General features: G+C 28.6%; 1 protein-coding gene across 3 annotated transcripts in view; it reads right to left on the reverse strand.

The window, feature by feature from the left end:
- Positions 1–18,564, reverse strand: part of LOC107450377 (gephyrin) — a 56,137-nt gene that overhangs the window by 2,527 nt on the left and 35,046 nt on the right. For all 3 annotated transcript variants that reach the window (XM_087150183.1, XM_087150188.1, XM_087150186.1), the window contains exons 17-19: positions 6,228–6,315; positions 2,617–2,690; positions 899–1,067 (exon numbers count right to left, since the gene is read on the reverse strand). In XM_087150183.1, the coding sequence (XP_087006309.1) occupies positions 899–1,067; positions 2,617–2,690; positions 6,228–6,315 (331 nt within the window). The remainder of the gene's footprint in view (positions 1–898; positions 1,068–2,616; positions 2,691–6,227; positions 6,316–18,564) is intronic.

An 18,564-nucleotide genomic window follows, 5' to 3' on the forward strand; every position in this document is an offset into this window, starting at 1 on the left:
AATATTTAATGAGTTAAAAATTAGAGTAATGCTGGTGGATTTAAATGACAGTTGATTGGAGTTAAAGATTAGATTTAATCTAAATCCTGTGGAACTTGTTCAGTTCTTAACATATAGGCCCGGTTTAGCCTATATGTTTGGAACATCAATGTAAGAATTAAATGGGACATAAGAATTATCTATTCTATGAAGGGTTTTTCTAAGATATATCAATTGGAGGCTTAATCTAAATCCTATGGAACTTGTTCAGTTCCAAACACATAGGTCCATGTGGGCCTAAATGTTTGGAACAACAATGTAAGATTTAAATAATGAGACGAAAGAATTATCTATTACATTACGGATTTTTCTAAGATATACAAATTAAGTAAATGTATATTGCTAACATAATTCTTTTTGGAAACGCGTGGATTTAAACTTAATAGAAATTGATAGAATAAATTATTTTTAGAATACTTGTGAATACAATTAATTTCAGTCAAATATATGTATAGTTAACAATAGGTATAAGTAAAACTCTTGAATACAAAGTTTGTACTCTCTTTGTGGAAATGCTTGTTAACCCAATGGAGAACCTCCTAGATTGTAAGTACTAAATAATGCACTCCCTATTAATTTTATTGTACCCCAATTGCACTTCCTTGTGTGCTTGAACGTAACAGACTATCCTGAGCCACTAACGGAAGCAAGACATGTTAAATTTAGGCCAGCTGCTTAAGTCATATATTTTTAATCGCATTAGGTTATCTAGTTTAAATTAAGTAATAAAATGGTATATAATCATTATTTAAGGATCAATTATAGAAATCACTAATTAAATAACGTAACTTTATCAATTTTCTTAATGTTAGATTTATTCAGACTCATTTAATAGAAGAGAAGATAATAACAAACATACCTCTACTTTAATATATTTATGTTCTGGCTCTTCATAACCCATTAGTTTTTTGATGCAGGGTATAACAAAAAGATAGAAGCAAACATATGCAGAAACTGGATTGCCTGGAAGGCTAAATATTAACTTCTTTTCTCCATTATACATAGCTGAGGAAAAAGTTGTGGGTTTCCTAGAAAAGTGTTACATATTTACTGAAAATGTGTATTTCAACAGCAGCATAACAGGGTTCCCACGGGTCAGGGAAAACCTGGAATTATCAGGGAATTTTAATTTAACTCCAAAAATCAGGGAAAGTTGCAATTTTTTTTAAAATCAAAACCTGGAATATTCCTTTATCCTACCTGGAAAATAACCAGTCTTAAAATTGTCAGTAACAGTAATCAGTTATTGAGTTTCGAGTTAAATAATTCTAACATCTATTAAAATTATTGGTTGTAAAAATTTCAAATTTTAGTCACACTAAAATGTTTTTTTCCTCATTTAATAATATCTTTTTTCGTAGAAAATCTAATATTTCACATCACCAATAAAAGAATCAAAGTTTTCTGATGAAAATATGGTCTCAATTTTCATTGAAATTTACCTGAGATACCTAGAAAAATCAGGGAATTTTTTTTCTAAAATTGAGTGGGAACCCTGGCATTAGCTAAACTGTTGAATGTGCATTTATATTTCTCTTAGTAGTATAACATAACCTGCTGCAACTTAATGTATGGAATTTTCGTTTTTATATAATCTTGTGCATCTAAAAATGAGCTACAACAGATCTCTACAATTATATATAGCTCACATTAAGAGATTTTTTATGGTTTCCTGAAAAACCCACACAGACAAATCTTTCTCTGTGTGTGAGATGGCTGTGCAATGTTTCTACATTGCACAGCCATCTCGCACACAATGTTTCTACATTGCATCAGAAGAATATTTAAAATAAAATGAAATAAAAATTTGATTTTTGACTGTGAAGTGTTTTCTAATGGAAATTCCTGAATCTATTCTATATATTGTTTTAAAATGTTACATTTGCATAGAATATTCATGTTTGTTGAACAATGTTACTATTGACCCAAAATATTTGTCAGATAAGCTGAATATTTATAATTATTATGAATAAGTTGATAGAGTATGGTGAAGAACGACAAAGCAATAAATCAATCAGATAATCATTAAAATATTTACTAATATTGCTATTAAATTACTCAATTAAATTACTTTGATCACAAAAAAATTTCTAGAAAATTCTTAAATTCCTTCCAAAGGAGATATTTTGACATCTAATAATTACTTGGTACAGTTTCCAGGTGAGTACTTAAAAATTTCTGGTATTTCCAGTAGATAACACAAATAATTGCCAACTTGGAAATTTTGCTGGTTTTCACCAAAAAAATGTCCGTTTGAATGATTTAAAAAATGTGGCTCATTATTGAACTGCCTCAAAACCATCAATTAAAAACTGAAGTGATATGCGATTTATGCTTTCTGTCATAGAAAACATTCTTATTAAATGCCTATGAGGCATTATAGCGAAATTTATTGATAAGTTTTTTTAAAATTAAATATTGTAATTTAAATAAATATATCTGTTTTTAACCGCAACCCTCAAAAGATCTATTCACAGCAACAATGTAAGATTTAAATTTATAAAAATTAAAATAAAATAAATTATTTATCTCTAAATGGTTTAAAATCTATTCATAATCATAAAATGCAATTCATACCCGGGTTTCATATGCACTCGTCCAAAATGAATCTTTGCATCAAAATCTTGTTGAAGAATGGGCTTTAATAAATCCTAAAAAAAAAAAAAAAAATAAGAATTCTGACCCTTGTAAACTCCAATTGTGTTATTACCAATCAGAAAGTTGTGAAAAATTATTTTTAAATATTAAAAATCACATAAACACCCTTTAATTTATAAAAATTTGGTACTTTCGAGAACTAAATGAAATGAATTTGTAAGAAATAGTTTTTAAATGATATTCCTTAAAAACATAAAAATTACACTTTTCTATTGTTCCAATTGTTTGGGCAAACCAATATGTGCCAAAAACTTCAGAAGATACTAAACTTTCTTATTACTAAAAAGAGGCACAGTGCTAAAGTTTGCAGACTTGGATTACACACAATATATGATCTATAAGGGCAATAATAACTTTTGAAGAATTTGAAACATAGGAATGAGTTCAAAGTATATCTTGTCTTTTTCAATGTGTGTATATATTTATATAAGAGGTTAATGGAATTTTAATATGAACTACAGTTTGAATGGGTCTTATGCGCACAAACAGCAAATTAAAAGTTTTAATAAAATATATTTATCAAAAAAAATTATTCTTTAATATGTTTATGAAAAACGTCATAATTTAAAAAGTAATAAAATATTTTTTTGTGAAATTGGATAGCCAAGATAGATAAAATATTTAAAAAAACTCTATAAATGACAAGGACTTAATTTTATAATAGATTAGATATTTGTGCACCAAATTGAAATTTGTGTAGCAAATTTAAGATGTTGTATTTATTTAGAATTAATCAAATAATTAATAATAAGAAGTAATTAAAATTTCTTTAAAGTAAAATTATTTTTGTGCCTATGGGTTTCAATAAATAATATCCCGGAAATCATAAAGGAGGATGAAACAAATTATTAAAGGAAAAGAGCAATAAAATAATACTTTATATCTTAAACTTTGAGCAATGCAATGTGTGTATGATTTGGGGCTACTAAAAAGACACCTATTTAAAGGTTCATTTTAGTTTAATACATACATATAGCTAAATATCTATCGTGGGGTTCTCAATTTGAATTGGTACAAATTAATAAGTAAAAATCTTTTTTTTTTTTTTAAATTACTTTTTAACAGGGTTTGTTGATTTAAATCAAATGATTTTTTTAAAAATCATTGATTCAAATCAACTGATTTTTTATATATATATATTGATTCAAAAGTTAAAAAACAGTGTTTCAATTATTAATACTTTTATTACTTTCTTTTCTTAGTTTTAAAATTTATTATAATAAATTGCTACATTAATTAATTTTAGTTAACGAAATTACTTTCTTTCTTGATATGTGTTAAATTCCAACACATTTGAAATTCTATCTATCTATTGATTCTTGAAGAATCTATTGATTCTTGAGATTGAAAGTACAGATTAAAGTAAACATTTAATGCTGTCTTACAGACTTGCACAGCTGTAGAAAGTAAATAATAAACATGATTTTTTTTTTAAAAAAAATGCAAATAATGTTAATTAAAATTCTACCTTTTAATTGAAAAATCATGGAATTAAAATCTACATTATATTTTATTATAATCTAATTTATTGATGTAGGATTAAAAATGAATATTTTAATATAAAAATATATAGATTAAATATTTATTTATTTTTTGATGAATGACTATATTTATAAACACAATCTGTTACATTTATTTTGTCATTTTAAAAATCAAGAGGAAAAAAAAGAAATCATAATTTTAAATTAAAATTATGGTTTGCTAATTGAAACTTTGCTTTAATAGTTAAAGTTAGCGTTTAGCGGTACCTTCACAAATTCAACTTTAGGAAAAACTGTAGAATAATTTCACAAAATATTTTTTCTTAAAATTTTATTTTTGTGTCTCGTAGGAAACGATAAATCCATACTTTTACAATATTTTTGTGTTGATTTTTTAATATAATTTTTTATTTTCACAAATTATGTCTACATTTTCACGAAATAGGTGCCTCTCAGAAAAACCTAAACAGACCCCTGAAGTACTCTTTAAATTCTCTATTTCATCTAGTCTTTAAATTTCAATCATGCATTTGTTCTAAAATGGTTGCCATGCATTCAAAGCTATGTATTAAAACGAAAAATTATTTTAGTAAGTTAGAGCTCCTAAAATATTATTATAATATAGTTTTAATGTTAATTTAATTTTGACTAAACATTTATAAAGTATTTTTAATCATAAATTGAATTTCTTACCGTGTACTTGAATAAAAGTAAAAATATCTGATTTAAATAAAAAAAATCCGATTTAAATCAAAAAAATCGGATTTTTTTGATTTTTTTTAAACAAATTCAAAAAAATTACGAACTTTGCTTTTTAACTTAATTAAAAAAATTTAAAACAAAATAAATGCAAATAAAATTGAGACTTTGCATAAATTAAAGATTTTAAAAACAAAATACAATGAAACCTCATGTTACGGACACAAAACGAACGCCTTTTAATACAGACATATTTTTAATTTCCTGTGAATATTCTATTAATAAAACCATTATGCACTTTCTCTGTGAAGTGGACACTCCCGTGGACGAATGTGGACGGTGATTTTTGCTCTGAAACAGTATTTTCTATCTTTTCAAACCGGACACCATTTTTTCTAAATTTGAAGGAAAAAAAACATTTCTGCTTTACATTCCAAGAAAAAAAACTAGGCAATTTTAAAGCATGTAAATTTTTTTTACCTTATCCATTACTAAAAATATTATTAATGCTATTTAACTACTAAAGAATCAATCTTTCTCTTGTCACCTTGCCTTATCTTTGTAAAGAGAGGAGAGAAAAATGATACTGCTCATGTGAAATAATTCAGACAGGGGCATCTTTTCATCAGGACAACGCAGGTTACGAAACCTCACAAGCTGAAATGACATGCTCTCAATGCTTTTTCCCCACTGAAATTTCTTATCAATTTGAAGACTATATTTAACAGAACTGGGTTAAAAAAAAGGAACAGAAATATAGTCTTTGAGGTGATCATATAAATGAAATATTTATTCTGACACTTGAAAGATCAATTAATAGTGAAAGCAACTCCTGCCCTACAGGTGCTTTCTTTTTTTCTGCGAATCGCTAGACCTTTACTTTCAAGGAGGTATTAACCACAGTTTCCTATCAAGTGATGGGTAGGTGTTAGGGGGGGGGGGGGTAAACCTAATAATTGAAACCGATTGAGGACTTAGAGCTCCTATTCGGTACAATACGACTAACTTGAATATCCATGTTAATAGGAAAATTATATACATTTATACGTAGCTACATCTAGAATTATGTATTTATATCAAACTTTTTCATAAATTTTTTTTGCTTATAAAAAAATATTTTTTAAAGTTTAAATAAATATCCTTGTAGATAGTTATTGTAGATTATTTATTTGTTTCTATATCATTGAAAATATTCTAAAAACAATTTATGGTGTTAAACTTCCTTATTAGGGTACTTTTCTTATGAACGGACAATTTTTTTCAGTCCGAAGAGTGTCCGCTTAACTGAGGTTTCACTATATTTTCTTCTGAAAAGATATCTTTCGTTTAAATTTTGTGCAACAAACTTACTTTTTCACCCATTGAAACTGAACCTGTAGAGACAATTATATTTGCTGACTCCAATGCGTGCACCAAGTGAGATTTAATGTCATCAGCTCTGCAATAGAAAACAGAGCAAGGTATTCATAAATACAACAACTCATTTTGAAAATTTTATACAATTAAATATCAATAATTATTACATTAATATTAACAAGCTGTTTCAGAGCTTAAATTAAAATTATTGATCAGAGTGTGTAGCCAGATTTTTCAATAAAAAATAAGCACCTTTTAAGTACTTTTTAAGAACTCAAAAAATATTTTTAATCACTTTCCAAAAAATAAAACTTATTTCCTTCTATTGTTTAAAGTTCTTAATTTATAAACATAAAATCAATAAAATTTAAAAACCTTTTCAAAAACTTTACATAATTGTGTTAAAATAACTAGTTTCTGATAATTATTGCAGAGAAAATTGTGAAAATCCTGAATTTTTTTTGTAAGTTAGAACGGCAATCGACACTGAAGAAAAAAAATTCTATTTTTAAAAGATAGAAAATAAGCACTTTTTACAAACCCCAAACAAAAAAAAAGCATCTTTAAGGGCTTTTAAAAAACGTAAATCAAAAATTAGCCCTGTTGATACTAAAAGGGAATGTTTCTAAAAATTATGGAATGAAAAAATTGGCCCATTATCTAATAACCAAAAATACACCAAAACTAATATAAGTTATCTGAATTGAAAAAATACTAGATTCAAAATAAATAAATAAAAATCTAATACAAAAAAAACTAATGATTTAGCCTGCAAGAGACTATTTAAAATGTTCAAGTTTTAATTTAGATTCATAAACTGAGATCTTCCTATTTTAAATTGATGCAAAATAAAAAAGAAATATAAAAAACTAAGAAAAAAAAACAATTATTAAGTTTGCATACTTAAGGGAAACATTTTCAGGCTAAACTCACAAAATTTTTGGACATTTTTACATGTGTTGGAATTTTACAATTTGGCAACCTATATTTTGGGATAAACCATATCCAAAATATAAGTTGCCAAATTGTATTAGGAGATGAGTAAAATACTATTGAAAGTCTGGTTATATTTATCAAAATCATACAGTTATCAATGCTTGGTATCTTTCATTTTTGAAAAAAGAAAGGGAAATGAACCATCATATCACTTCGACAATAGAAAATGCATTTCATATGCAGAGATGATTCTGCTCCAGAAAAAATCCAGATTTTTCGCTAACTGCGATCCGGAAACCCGAAGTCCAGAAGTTTAAAAAAAATGCCGATCACATTTATGTATAAAAATTCGTGTATATTTTATTTAAAAATATTAGAACTAGAAATTATACTTCGTATCTCTTTCACTTGTAAATATTTTTTCTGGTAGAATAAACAATGTGATTAGAGATAAAAGTAAACTTATACAAAATTATTCATTTAAATTATGCTGCATATAGCTTATTTAGAATTTAATGTTTTGAAAATATCAATGATTTAAATTTATAAAAATATAAATTTTTTGAAATGCGTCATTAATGATTTTATTCGAGAAATTTTTATGATTTTTGAGTTGGGCTCACAATCACCCCTGCATATGTACCCAGTGTTGTATAAAAGATAATTGATGCCAAAAGATTACATTTTTAAAAGTTAAAAACATCGCTAATATGAGCCTCATAAAAGAATTACAAAATGCATATTTTACACCAGCTAGATTGTGCAAATATGTTGGATGCGCAGCCATTACGTTAAAGATGAAATTATTGGGATATTCAAAATATGTATGATCAGGAGTGACATGAGTATATCAGGGTTGCCACTCCACAGGGAGAACCAGGAAAATACAGGGAATTTCAAAAATAACAGGGATAATGCAGGGAATTTTGAGTTTTTCCTTACAAATTGGGAAAATACAGGGAATTTCAAAAATCACCAAAAATAACAGGGATAATACAGGAAATTTTGAGTTTTTCCTTACAAATTGGGAAAATACTGGGAAATTCAAAAATCACCTAAAATAACAGGGATAATACAGGGAATTTTGAGTTTTTCCTTACAAATTGGGAAAATACTGGGAAATTCAAAAATCACCTAAAATAACAGGGATAATACAGGGAATTTTGAGTTTTTCCTTACAAATTGGGAAAATACAGGGAAATTCAAAAATCACCTAAAATAACAGGGATATTACAGGGAATTTTGAGTTTTTCCTTACAAATTGGGAAAATACAGGGAATTTCAAAAATCACCAAAAATAACAGGGATAATACAGGAAATTTTGAGTTTTTCCTTACAAATTGGGAAAATACTGGGAAATTCAAAAATCACCTAAAATAACAGGGATAATACAGGGAATTTTGAGTTTTTCCTTACAAATTGGGAAAATACTGGGAAATTCAAAAATCACCTAAAATAACAGGGATAATACAGGGAATTTTGAGTTTTTCCTTACAAATTGGGAAAATACAGGGAAATTCAAAAATCACCTAAAATAACAGGGATATTACAGGGAATTTTGAGTTTTTCCTTACAAATTGGGAAAATACAGGGAAATTCAAAAATCACCTAAAATAACAGGGATATTACAGGGAATTTTGAGTTTTTCCTTACAAATTGGGAAAATACAGGGAATTTCAAAAATCACCAAAAATAACAGGGATAATGCAGGGAATTTTGAGTTTTTCCTTACAAATTGGGAAAATACTGGGAAATTCAAAAATCACCTAAAATAACAGGGATAATACAGGGAATTTTGAGTTTTTCCTTACAAATTGGGAAAATACAGGGAATTTCAAAAATCACCAAAAATAACAGGGATAATACAGGAAATTTTGAGTTTTTCCTTACAAATTGGGAAAATACTGGGAAATTCAAAAATCACCTAAAATAACAGGGATAATACAGGGAATTTTGAGTTTTTCCTTACAAATTGGGAAAATACAGGGAAATTCAAAAATCACCTAAAATAACAGGGATATTACAGGGAATTTTGAGTTTTTCCTTACAAATTGGGAAAATACAGGGAAATTCAAAAATCACCTAAAATAACATGGATATTACAGGGAATTTTGAGTTTTTCCTTACAAATTGGGAAAATACAGGGAAATTCAAAAATCACCTAAAATAACAGGGATATTACAGGGAATTTTGAGTTTTTCCTTACAAATTGGGAAAATACAGGAAATTTCAAAAATCACCAAAAATAACAGGGATAATGCAGGGAATTTTGAGTTTTTCCTTACAAATTGGGAAAATACTGGGAAATTCAAAAATCACCTAAAATAACAGGGATAATACAGGGAATTTTGAGTTTTTCCTTACAAATTGGGAAAATACAGGGAATTTCAAAAATCACCAAAAATAACAGGGATAATACAGGAAATTTTGAGTTTTTCCTTACAAATTGGGAAAATACTGGGAAATTCAAAAATCACCTAAAATAACAGGGATAATACAGGGAATTTTGAGTTTTTCCTTACAAATTGGGAAAATACAGGGAAATTCAAAAATCACCTAAAATAACAGGGATATTACAGGGAATTTTGAGTTTTTCCTTACAAATTGGGAAAATACAGGGAAATTCAAAAATCACCTAAAATAACAGGGATATTACAGGGAATTTTGAGTTTTTCCTTACAAATTGGGAAAATACAGGGAAATTCAAAAATCACCTAAAATAACAGGGATATTACAGGGAATTTTGAGTTTTTCCTTACAAATTGGGAAAATACAGGGAATTTCAAAAATCACCAAAAATAACAGGGATAATGCAGGGAATTTTGAGTTTTTCCTTACAAATTGGGAAAATACTGGGAAATTCAAAAATCACCTAAAATAACAGGGATAATACAGGGAATTTTGAGTTTTTCCTTACAAATTGGGAAAATACAGGGAATTTCAAAAATCACCAAAAATAACAGGGATAATACAGGAAATTTTGAGTTTTTCCTTACAAATTGGGAAAATACTGGGAAATTCAAAAATCACCTAAAATAACAGGGATAATACAGGGAATTTTGAGTTTTTCCTTACAAATTGGGAAAATACAGGGAATTTCAAAAATCAAAAAAAATAACAGGGATAATACAGGAAATTTTGAGTTTTTCCTTACAAATTGGGAAAATACTGGGAAATTCAAAAATCACCTAAAATAACAGGGATAATACAGGGAATTTTGAGTTTTTCCTTACAAATTGGGAAAATACTGGGAAATTCAAAAATCACCTAAAATAACAGGGATAATACAGGGAATTTTGAGTTTTTCCTTACAAATTGGGAAAATACAGGGAAATTCAAAAATCACCTAAAATAACAGGGATATTACAGGGAATTTTGAGTTTTTCCTTACAAATTGGGAAAATACAGGGAAATTCAAAAATCACCTAAAATAACAGGGATATTACAGGGAATTTTGAGTTTTTCCTTACAAATTGGGAAAATACAGGGAATTTCAAAAATCACCAAAAATAACAGGGATATTACAGGGAATTTTGAGTTTTTCCTTACAAATTGGGAAAATACTGAGAAATTCAAAAATCACCTAAAATAACAGGGATAATACAGGGAATTTTGAGTTTTTCCTTACAAATTGGGAAAATACAGGGAAATTCAAAAATCACCTAAAATAACAGGGATATTACAGGGAATTTTGAGTTTTTCCTTACAAATTGGGAAAATACAGGGAAATTCAAAAATCACCTAAAATAACAGGGATATTACAGGGAATTTTGAGTTTTTCCTTACAAATTGGGAAAATACAGGGAATTTCAAAAATCACCAAAAATAACAGGGATAATGCAGGGAATTTTGAGTTTTTCCTTACAAATTGGGAAAATACTGGGAAATTCAAAAATCACCTAAAATAACAGGGATAATACAGGGAATTTTGAGTTTTTCCTTACAAATTGGGAAAATACAGGGAATTTCAAAAATCACCAAAAATAACAGGGATAATGCAGGGAATTTTGAGTTTTTCCTTACAAATTGGGAAAATACAGGGAAATTCAAAAATCACCTAAAATAACAGGGATAATACAGGGAATTTTGAGTTTTTCCTTACAAATTGGGAAAATACTGGGAAATTCAAAAATCACCTAAAATAACAGGGATAATACAGGGAATTTTGAGTTTTTCCTTACAAATTGGGAAAATACAGGGAAATTCAAAAATCACCTAAAATAACAGGGATATTACAGGGAATTTTGAGTTTTTCCTTACAAATTGGGAAAATACAGGGAATTTCAAAAATCACCAAAAATAACAGGGATAATGCAGGGAATTTTGAGTTTTTCCTTACAAATTGGGAAAATACAGGGAAATTCAAAAATCACCTAAAATAACAGGGATATTACAGGGAATTTTGAGTTTTTCCTTACAAACTGGAAAAATACAGGGAATTTCAAAAATCACCAAAAATAACAGGGATAATACAGGAAATTTTGAGTTTTTCCTTACAAATTGGGAAAATACTGGGAAATTCAAAAATCACCTAAAATAACAGGGATAATACAGGGAATTTTGAGTTTTTCCTTACAAATTGGGAAAATACTGGGAAATTCAAAAATCACCTAAAATAACAGGGATAATACAGGGAATTTTGAGTTTTTCCTTACAAATTGGGAAAATACAGGGAAATTCAAAAATCACCTAAAATAACAGGGATATTACAGGGAATTTTGAGTTTTTCCTTACAAATTGGGAAAATACAGGGAAATTCAAAAATCACCTAAAATAACAGGGATATTACAGGGAATTTTGAGTTTTTCCTTACAAATTGGGAAAATACAGGGAAATTCAAAAATCACCAAAAATAACAGGGATAATACAGGAAATTTTGAGTTTTTCCTTACAAATTGGGAAAATACTGGGAAATTCAAAAATCACCTAAAATAACAGGGATAATACAGGGAATTTTGAGTTTTTCCTTACAAATTGGGAAAATACAGGGAATTTCAAAAATCAAAAAAAATAACAGGGATAATACAGGAAATTTTGAGTTTTTCCTTACAAATTGGGAAAATACTGGGAAATTCAAAAATCACCTAAAATAACAGGGATAATACAGGGAATTTTGAGTTTTTCCTTACAAATTGGGAAAATACTGGGAAATTCAAAAATCACCTAAAATAACAGGGATAATACAGGGAATTTTGAGTTTTTCCTTACAAATTGGGAAAATACAGGGAAATTCAAAAATCACCTAAAATAACAGGGATATTACAGGGAATTTTGAGTTTTTCCTTACAAATTGGGAAAATACAGGGAAATTCAAAAATCACCTAAAATAACAGGGATATTACAGGGAATTTTGAGTTTTTCCTTACAAATTGGGAAAATACAGGGAAATTCAAAAATCACCTAAAATAACAGGGATATTACAGGGAATTTTGAGTTTTTCCTTACAAATTGGGAAAATACTGAGAAATTCAAAAATCACCTAAAATAACAGGGATAATACAGGGAATTTTGAGTTTTTCCTTACAAATTGGGAAAATACAGGGAAATTCAAAAATCACCTAAAATAACAGGGATATTACAGGGAATTTTGAGTTTTTCCTTACAAATTGGGAAAATACAGGGAAATTCAAAAATCACCTAAAATAACAGGGATATTACAGGGAATTTTGAGTTTTTCCTTACAAATTGGGAAAATACAGGGAATTTCAAAAATCACCAAAAATAACAGGGATAATGCAGGGAATTTTGAGTTTTTCCTTACAAATTGGGAAAATACTGGGAAATTCAAAAATCACCTAAAATAACAGGGATAATACAGGGAATTTTGAGTTTTTCCTTACAAATTGGGAAAATACAGGGAATTTCAAAAATCACCAAAAATAACAGGGATAATGCAGGGAATTTTGAGTTTTTCCTTACAAATTGGGAAAATACAGGGAAATTCAAAAATCACCTAAAATAACAGGGATAATACAGGGAATTTTGAGTTTTTCCTTACAAATTGGGAAAATACTGGGAAATTCAAAAATCACCTAAAATAACAGGGATAATACAGGGAATTTTGAGTTTTTCCTTACAAATTGGGAAAATACAGGGAAATTCAAAAATCACCTAAAATAACAGGGATATTACAGGGAATTTTGAGTTTTTCCTTACAAATTGGGAAAATACAGGGAATTTCAAAAATCACCAAAAATAACAGGGATAATACAGGAAATTTTGAGTTTTTCCTTACAAATTGGGAAAATACTGGGAAATTCAAAAATCACCTAAAATAACAGGGATAATACAGGGAATTTTGAGTTCTTCCTTACAAATTGGGAAAATACTGGGAAATTCAAAAATCACCTAAAATAACAGGGATAATACAGGGAATTTTGAGTTTTTCCTTACAAATTGGGAAAATACAGGGAAATTCAAAAATCACCTAAAATAACAGGGATATTACAGGGAATTTTGAGTTTTTCCTTACAAATTGGGAAAATACAGGGAAATTCAAAAATCACCTAAAATAACAGGGATATTACAGGGAATTTTGAGTTTTTCCTTACAAATTGGGAAAATACAGGGAAATTCAAAAATCACCTAAAATAACAGGGATATTACAGGGAATTTTGAGTTTTTCCTTACAAATTGGGAAAATACAGGGAATTTCAAAAATCACCAAAAATAACAGGGATAATGCAGGGAATTTTGAGTTTTTCCTTTCAAATTGGGAAAATACTGGGAAATTCAAAAATCACCTAAAATAACAGGGATAATACAGGGAATTTTGAGTTTTTCCTTACAAATTGGGAAAATACAGGGAATTTCAAAAATCACCAAAAATAACAGGGATAATGCAGGGAATTTTGAGTTTTTCCTTACAAATTGGGAAAATACAGGGAAATTCAAAAATCACCTAAAATAACAGGGATATTACAGGGAATTTTGAGTTTTTCCTTACAAACTGGAAAAATACAGGGAATTTCAAAAATCACCAAAAATAACAGGGATAATACAGGAAATTTTGAGTTTTTCCTTACAAATTGGGAAAATACTGGGAAATTCAAAAATCACCTAAAATAACAGGGATAATACAGGGAATTTTGAGTTTTTCCTTACAAATTGGGAAAATACTGGGAAATTCAAAAATCACCTAAAATAACAGGGATAATACAGGGAATTTTGAGTTTTTCCTTACAAATTGGGAAAATACAGGGAAATTCAAAAATCACCTAAAATAACAGGGATATTACAGGGAATTTTGAGTTTTTCCTTACAAATTGGGAAAATACAGGGAAATTCAAAAATCACCTAAAATAACAGGGATATTACAGGGAATTTTGAGTTTTTCCTTACAAATTGGGAAAATACAGGGAAATTCAAAAATCACCTAAAATAACAGGGATATTACAGGGAATTTTGAGTTTTTCCTTACAAATTGGGAAAATACTGGGAAATTCAAAAATCACCTAAAATAACAGGGATAATACAGGGAATTTTGAGTTTTTCCTTACAAATTGGGAAAATACAGGGAAATTCAAAAATCACCTAAAATAACAGGGATATTACAGGGAATTTTGAGTTTTTCCTTACAAATTGGGAAAATACAGGGAATTTCAAAAATCACCAAAAATAACAGGGATAATACAGGAAATTTTGAGTTTTTCCTTACAAATTGGGAAAATACTGGGAAATTCAAAAATCACCTAAAATAACAGGGATAATACAGGGAATTTTGAGTTTTTCCTTACAAATTGGGAAAATACTGGGAAATTCAAAAATCTCCTAAAATAACAGGGATAATACAGGGAATTTTGAGTTTTTCCTTACAAATTGGGAAAATACAGGGAAATTCAAAAATCACCTAAAATAACAGGGATAATACAGGGAATTTTGAGTTTTTCCTTACAAATTGGGAAAATACAGGGAAATTCAAAAATCACCTAAAATAACAGGGATAATACAGGGAATTTTGAGTTTTTCCTTACAAATTGGGAAAATACAGGGAATTTCAAAAATAACAGGGATAATACAGGGAATTTTGAGTTTTTCCTTACAAATTGGGAAAATACAGGGAAATTCAAAAATCACCTAAAATAACAGGGATAATACAGGGAATTTTGAGTTTTTCCTTACAAATTGGGAAAATACAGGGAAATTCAAAAATCACCTAAAATAACAGGGATAATACAGGGAATTTTGAGTTTTTCCTTACAAATTGGGAAAATACTGGGAAATTCAAAAATCACCTAAAATAACAGGGATAATACAGGGAATTTTGAGTTTTTCCTTACAAATTGGGAAAATACAGGGAAATTCAAAAATCACCTAAAATAACAGGGATATTTCAGGGAATTTTGAGTTTTTGCTTACAAATTGGGAAAATACAGGGAAATTCAAAAATCACCTAAAATAACAGGGATATTACAGGGAATTTTGAGTTTTTCCTTACAAATTGGGAAAATACAGGGAAATTCAAAAATCACCTAAAATAACAGGGATATTACAGGGAATTTTGAGTTTTTCCTTACAAATTGGGAAAATACAGGGAATTTCAAAAATCACCAAAAATAACAGGGATAATGCAGGGAATTTTGAGTTTTTCCTTACAAATTGGGAAAATACTGGGAAATTCAAAAATCACCTAAAATAACAGGGATAATACAGGGAATTTTGAGTTTTTCCTTACAAATTGGGAAAATACAGGGAATTTCAAAAATCACCAAAAATAACAGGGATAATGCAGGGAATTTTGAGTTTTTCCTTACAAATTGGGAAAATACAGGGAAATTCAAAAATCACCTAAAATAACAGGGATATTACAGGGAATTTTGAGTTTTTCCTTACAAATTGGGAAAATACAGGGAATTTCAAAAATCACCAAAAATAACAGGGATAATACAGGAAATTTTGAGTTTTTCCTTACAAATTGGGAAAATACTGGGAAATTCAAAAATCACCTAAAATAACAGGGATAATACAGGGAATTTTGAGTTTTTCCTTACAAATTGGGAAAATACTGGGAAATTCAAAAATCACCTAAAATAACAGGGATAATACAGGGAATTTTGAGTTTTTCCTTACAAATTGGGAAAATACAGGGAAATTCAAAAATCACCTAAAATAACAGGGATATTACAGGGAATTTTGAGTTTTTCCTTACAAATTGGGAAAATACAGGGAAATTCAAAAATCACCTAAAATAACAGGGATATTACAGGGAATTTTGAGTTTTTCCTTACAAATTGGGAAAATACAGGGAAATTCAAAAATCACCTAAAATAACAGGGATATTAGAGGGAATTTTGAGTTTTTCCTTACAAATTGGGAAAATACTGGGAAATTCAAAAATCACCTAAAATAACAGGGATAATACAGGGAATTTTAAGTTTTTCCTTACAAATTGGGAATATACAGGGAAATTCAAAAATCACCTAAAATAACAGGGATATTACAGGGAATTTTGAGTTTTTCCTTACAAATTGGGAAAATACAGGGAATTTCAAAAATCACCAAAAATAACAGGGATAATACAGGGAATTTTGAGTTTTTCCTTACAAATTGGGAAAATACAGGGAAATTTAAAAATCACCTAAAATAACAGGGATAATACAGGGAATTTTGAGTTTTTCCTTACAAATTGGGAAAATACTGGGAAATTCAAAAATCACCTAAAATAACAGGGATAATACAGGGAATTTTGAGTTTTTCCTTACAAATTGGGAAAATACAGGGAAATTCAAAAATCACCTAAAATAACAGGGATAATACAGGGAATTTTGAGTTTTTCCTTACAAATTGGGAAAATACAGGGAATTTCAAAAATAACAGGGATAATACAGGGAATTTTGAGTTTTTCCTTACAAATTGGGAAAATACAGGGAAATTCAAAAATCACCTAAAATAACAGGGATAATACAGGGAATTTTGAGTTTTTCCTTACAAATTGGGAAAATACAGGGAAATTCAAAAATCACCTAAAATAACAGGGATAATACAGGGAATTTTGAGTTTTTCCTTACAAATTGGGAAAATACTGGGAAATTCAAAAATCACCTAAAATAACAGGGATAATACAGGGAATTTTGAGTTTTTCCTTACAAATTGGGAAAATACAGGGAAATTCAAAAATCACCTAAAATAACAGGGATAACACAGGGAATTTTGAGTTTTTCCTTACAAATTGGGAAAATACAGGGAATTTCAAAAATCACCAAAAATAACAGGGATAATACAGGGAATTTTGAGTTTTTCATTACAAACTAGGAAAATACAGGGAATTTCAAAAATCACCAAAAATAACAGGGATAATACAGGGAATTTTGAGTTTTTCATTACAAACTAGGAAAATACAGGGAATTTTATTTTTGTCTTTTAAAAGTGGTGACCCCTCAAAGCGCCATCTATGGGATGTTTAAGGATGATATTTTAGCTATACTAAGCTATTTCGTGCACTATAGCATTATTTGTTTTAAGTATGTTAAGCTGTTCCTTATTTAAGTTTTTACAGCAATTAAAAATAGTATAGCTAGGCTAATATAGGCCACTCAAGAGCACAGTGATTATGTGTTTCCTCAATTTGTTGTATATAATATGTACAGGGGAAAAAAACAGGAAAATCTTTTTTCCAGATTTGAGTAGCAACCTTTTATCTACACACATTTATTCAGCGTGGTGAGGAAAGCTGATTGTGAGAAAATGGATTATATTTCTAAAATATTATCGCAATGAACCAAATCAGTTCACAGTTCTTTCGTTTTAAACTAAATCCAATTTAACTAAACTAAATTTAAAAATACTTGAACGATTTCCTTCAACATGTCAAAATTTAATCAAGATGAGTGGTTTTAGGTGGTCTGATAAATACATGAACATTTTTACCAGTTAGTGGAATACTGTCAATCAAATCTATGTTTTACAAAAGTGTCCAAGAATCTAATAACAGTATAGTTTCATCAGGTATGTTTTTAAAACACACCTCAGATAAATATTTGAGCAGCTCTTTTGATCTCATTTGGCTCGATACTAAAGCATGACATAAACATCTTCAGTTTGAACATATTTTGCCTAACTAGGGTTCTCAATTCTTCTTTAGGTTTTGGATACACAATAAATAAAGCTTGCCATCTTTGATTGTTCTCATTATATTGTGTGATTGGGTTGTAGCATGGATAGATTGTGCAACACTTTCAATCTGTTCGGAGCCAAACAAATCTAGTAGTGTTCTCCCTTAATGAATTTCCTTTAAAATGAATCCTTCTTTCCTTCTGAATAAGTTTCGCTCTAAATTTTCTAAATTCTAATAACTGCAAAATTTTTGGTAAACTCTAAGAGTTCTGCTTGGGAATGTTTCCTTGTTAGTTGAATTGAATATTAAAGTATGGTGATGCAAAATTCTAATGCTCTAAGA

This window comes from Parasteatoda tepidariorum, chromosome 1, assembly GCF_982258835.1.
Source record: "Parasteatoda tepidariorum strain Cologne lab strain chromosome 1, Ptep-v5.0, whole genome shotgun sequence".
NCBI classification, from domain to species: Eukaryota; Metazoa; Arthropoda; class Arachnida; order Araneae; family Theridiidae; genus Parasteatoda; species Parasteatoda tepidariorum.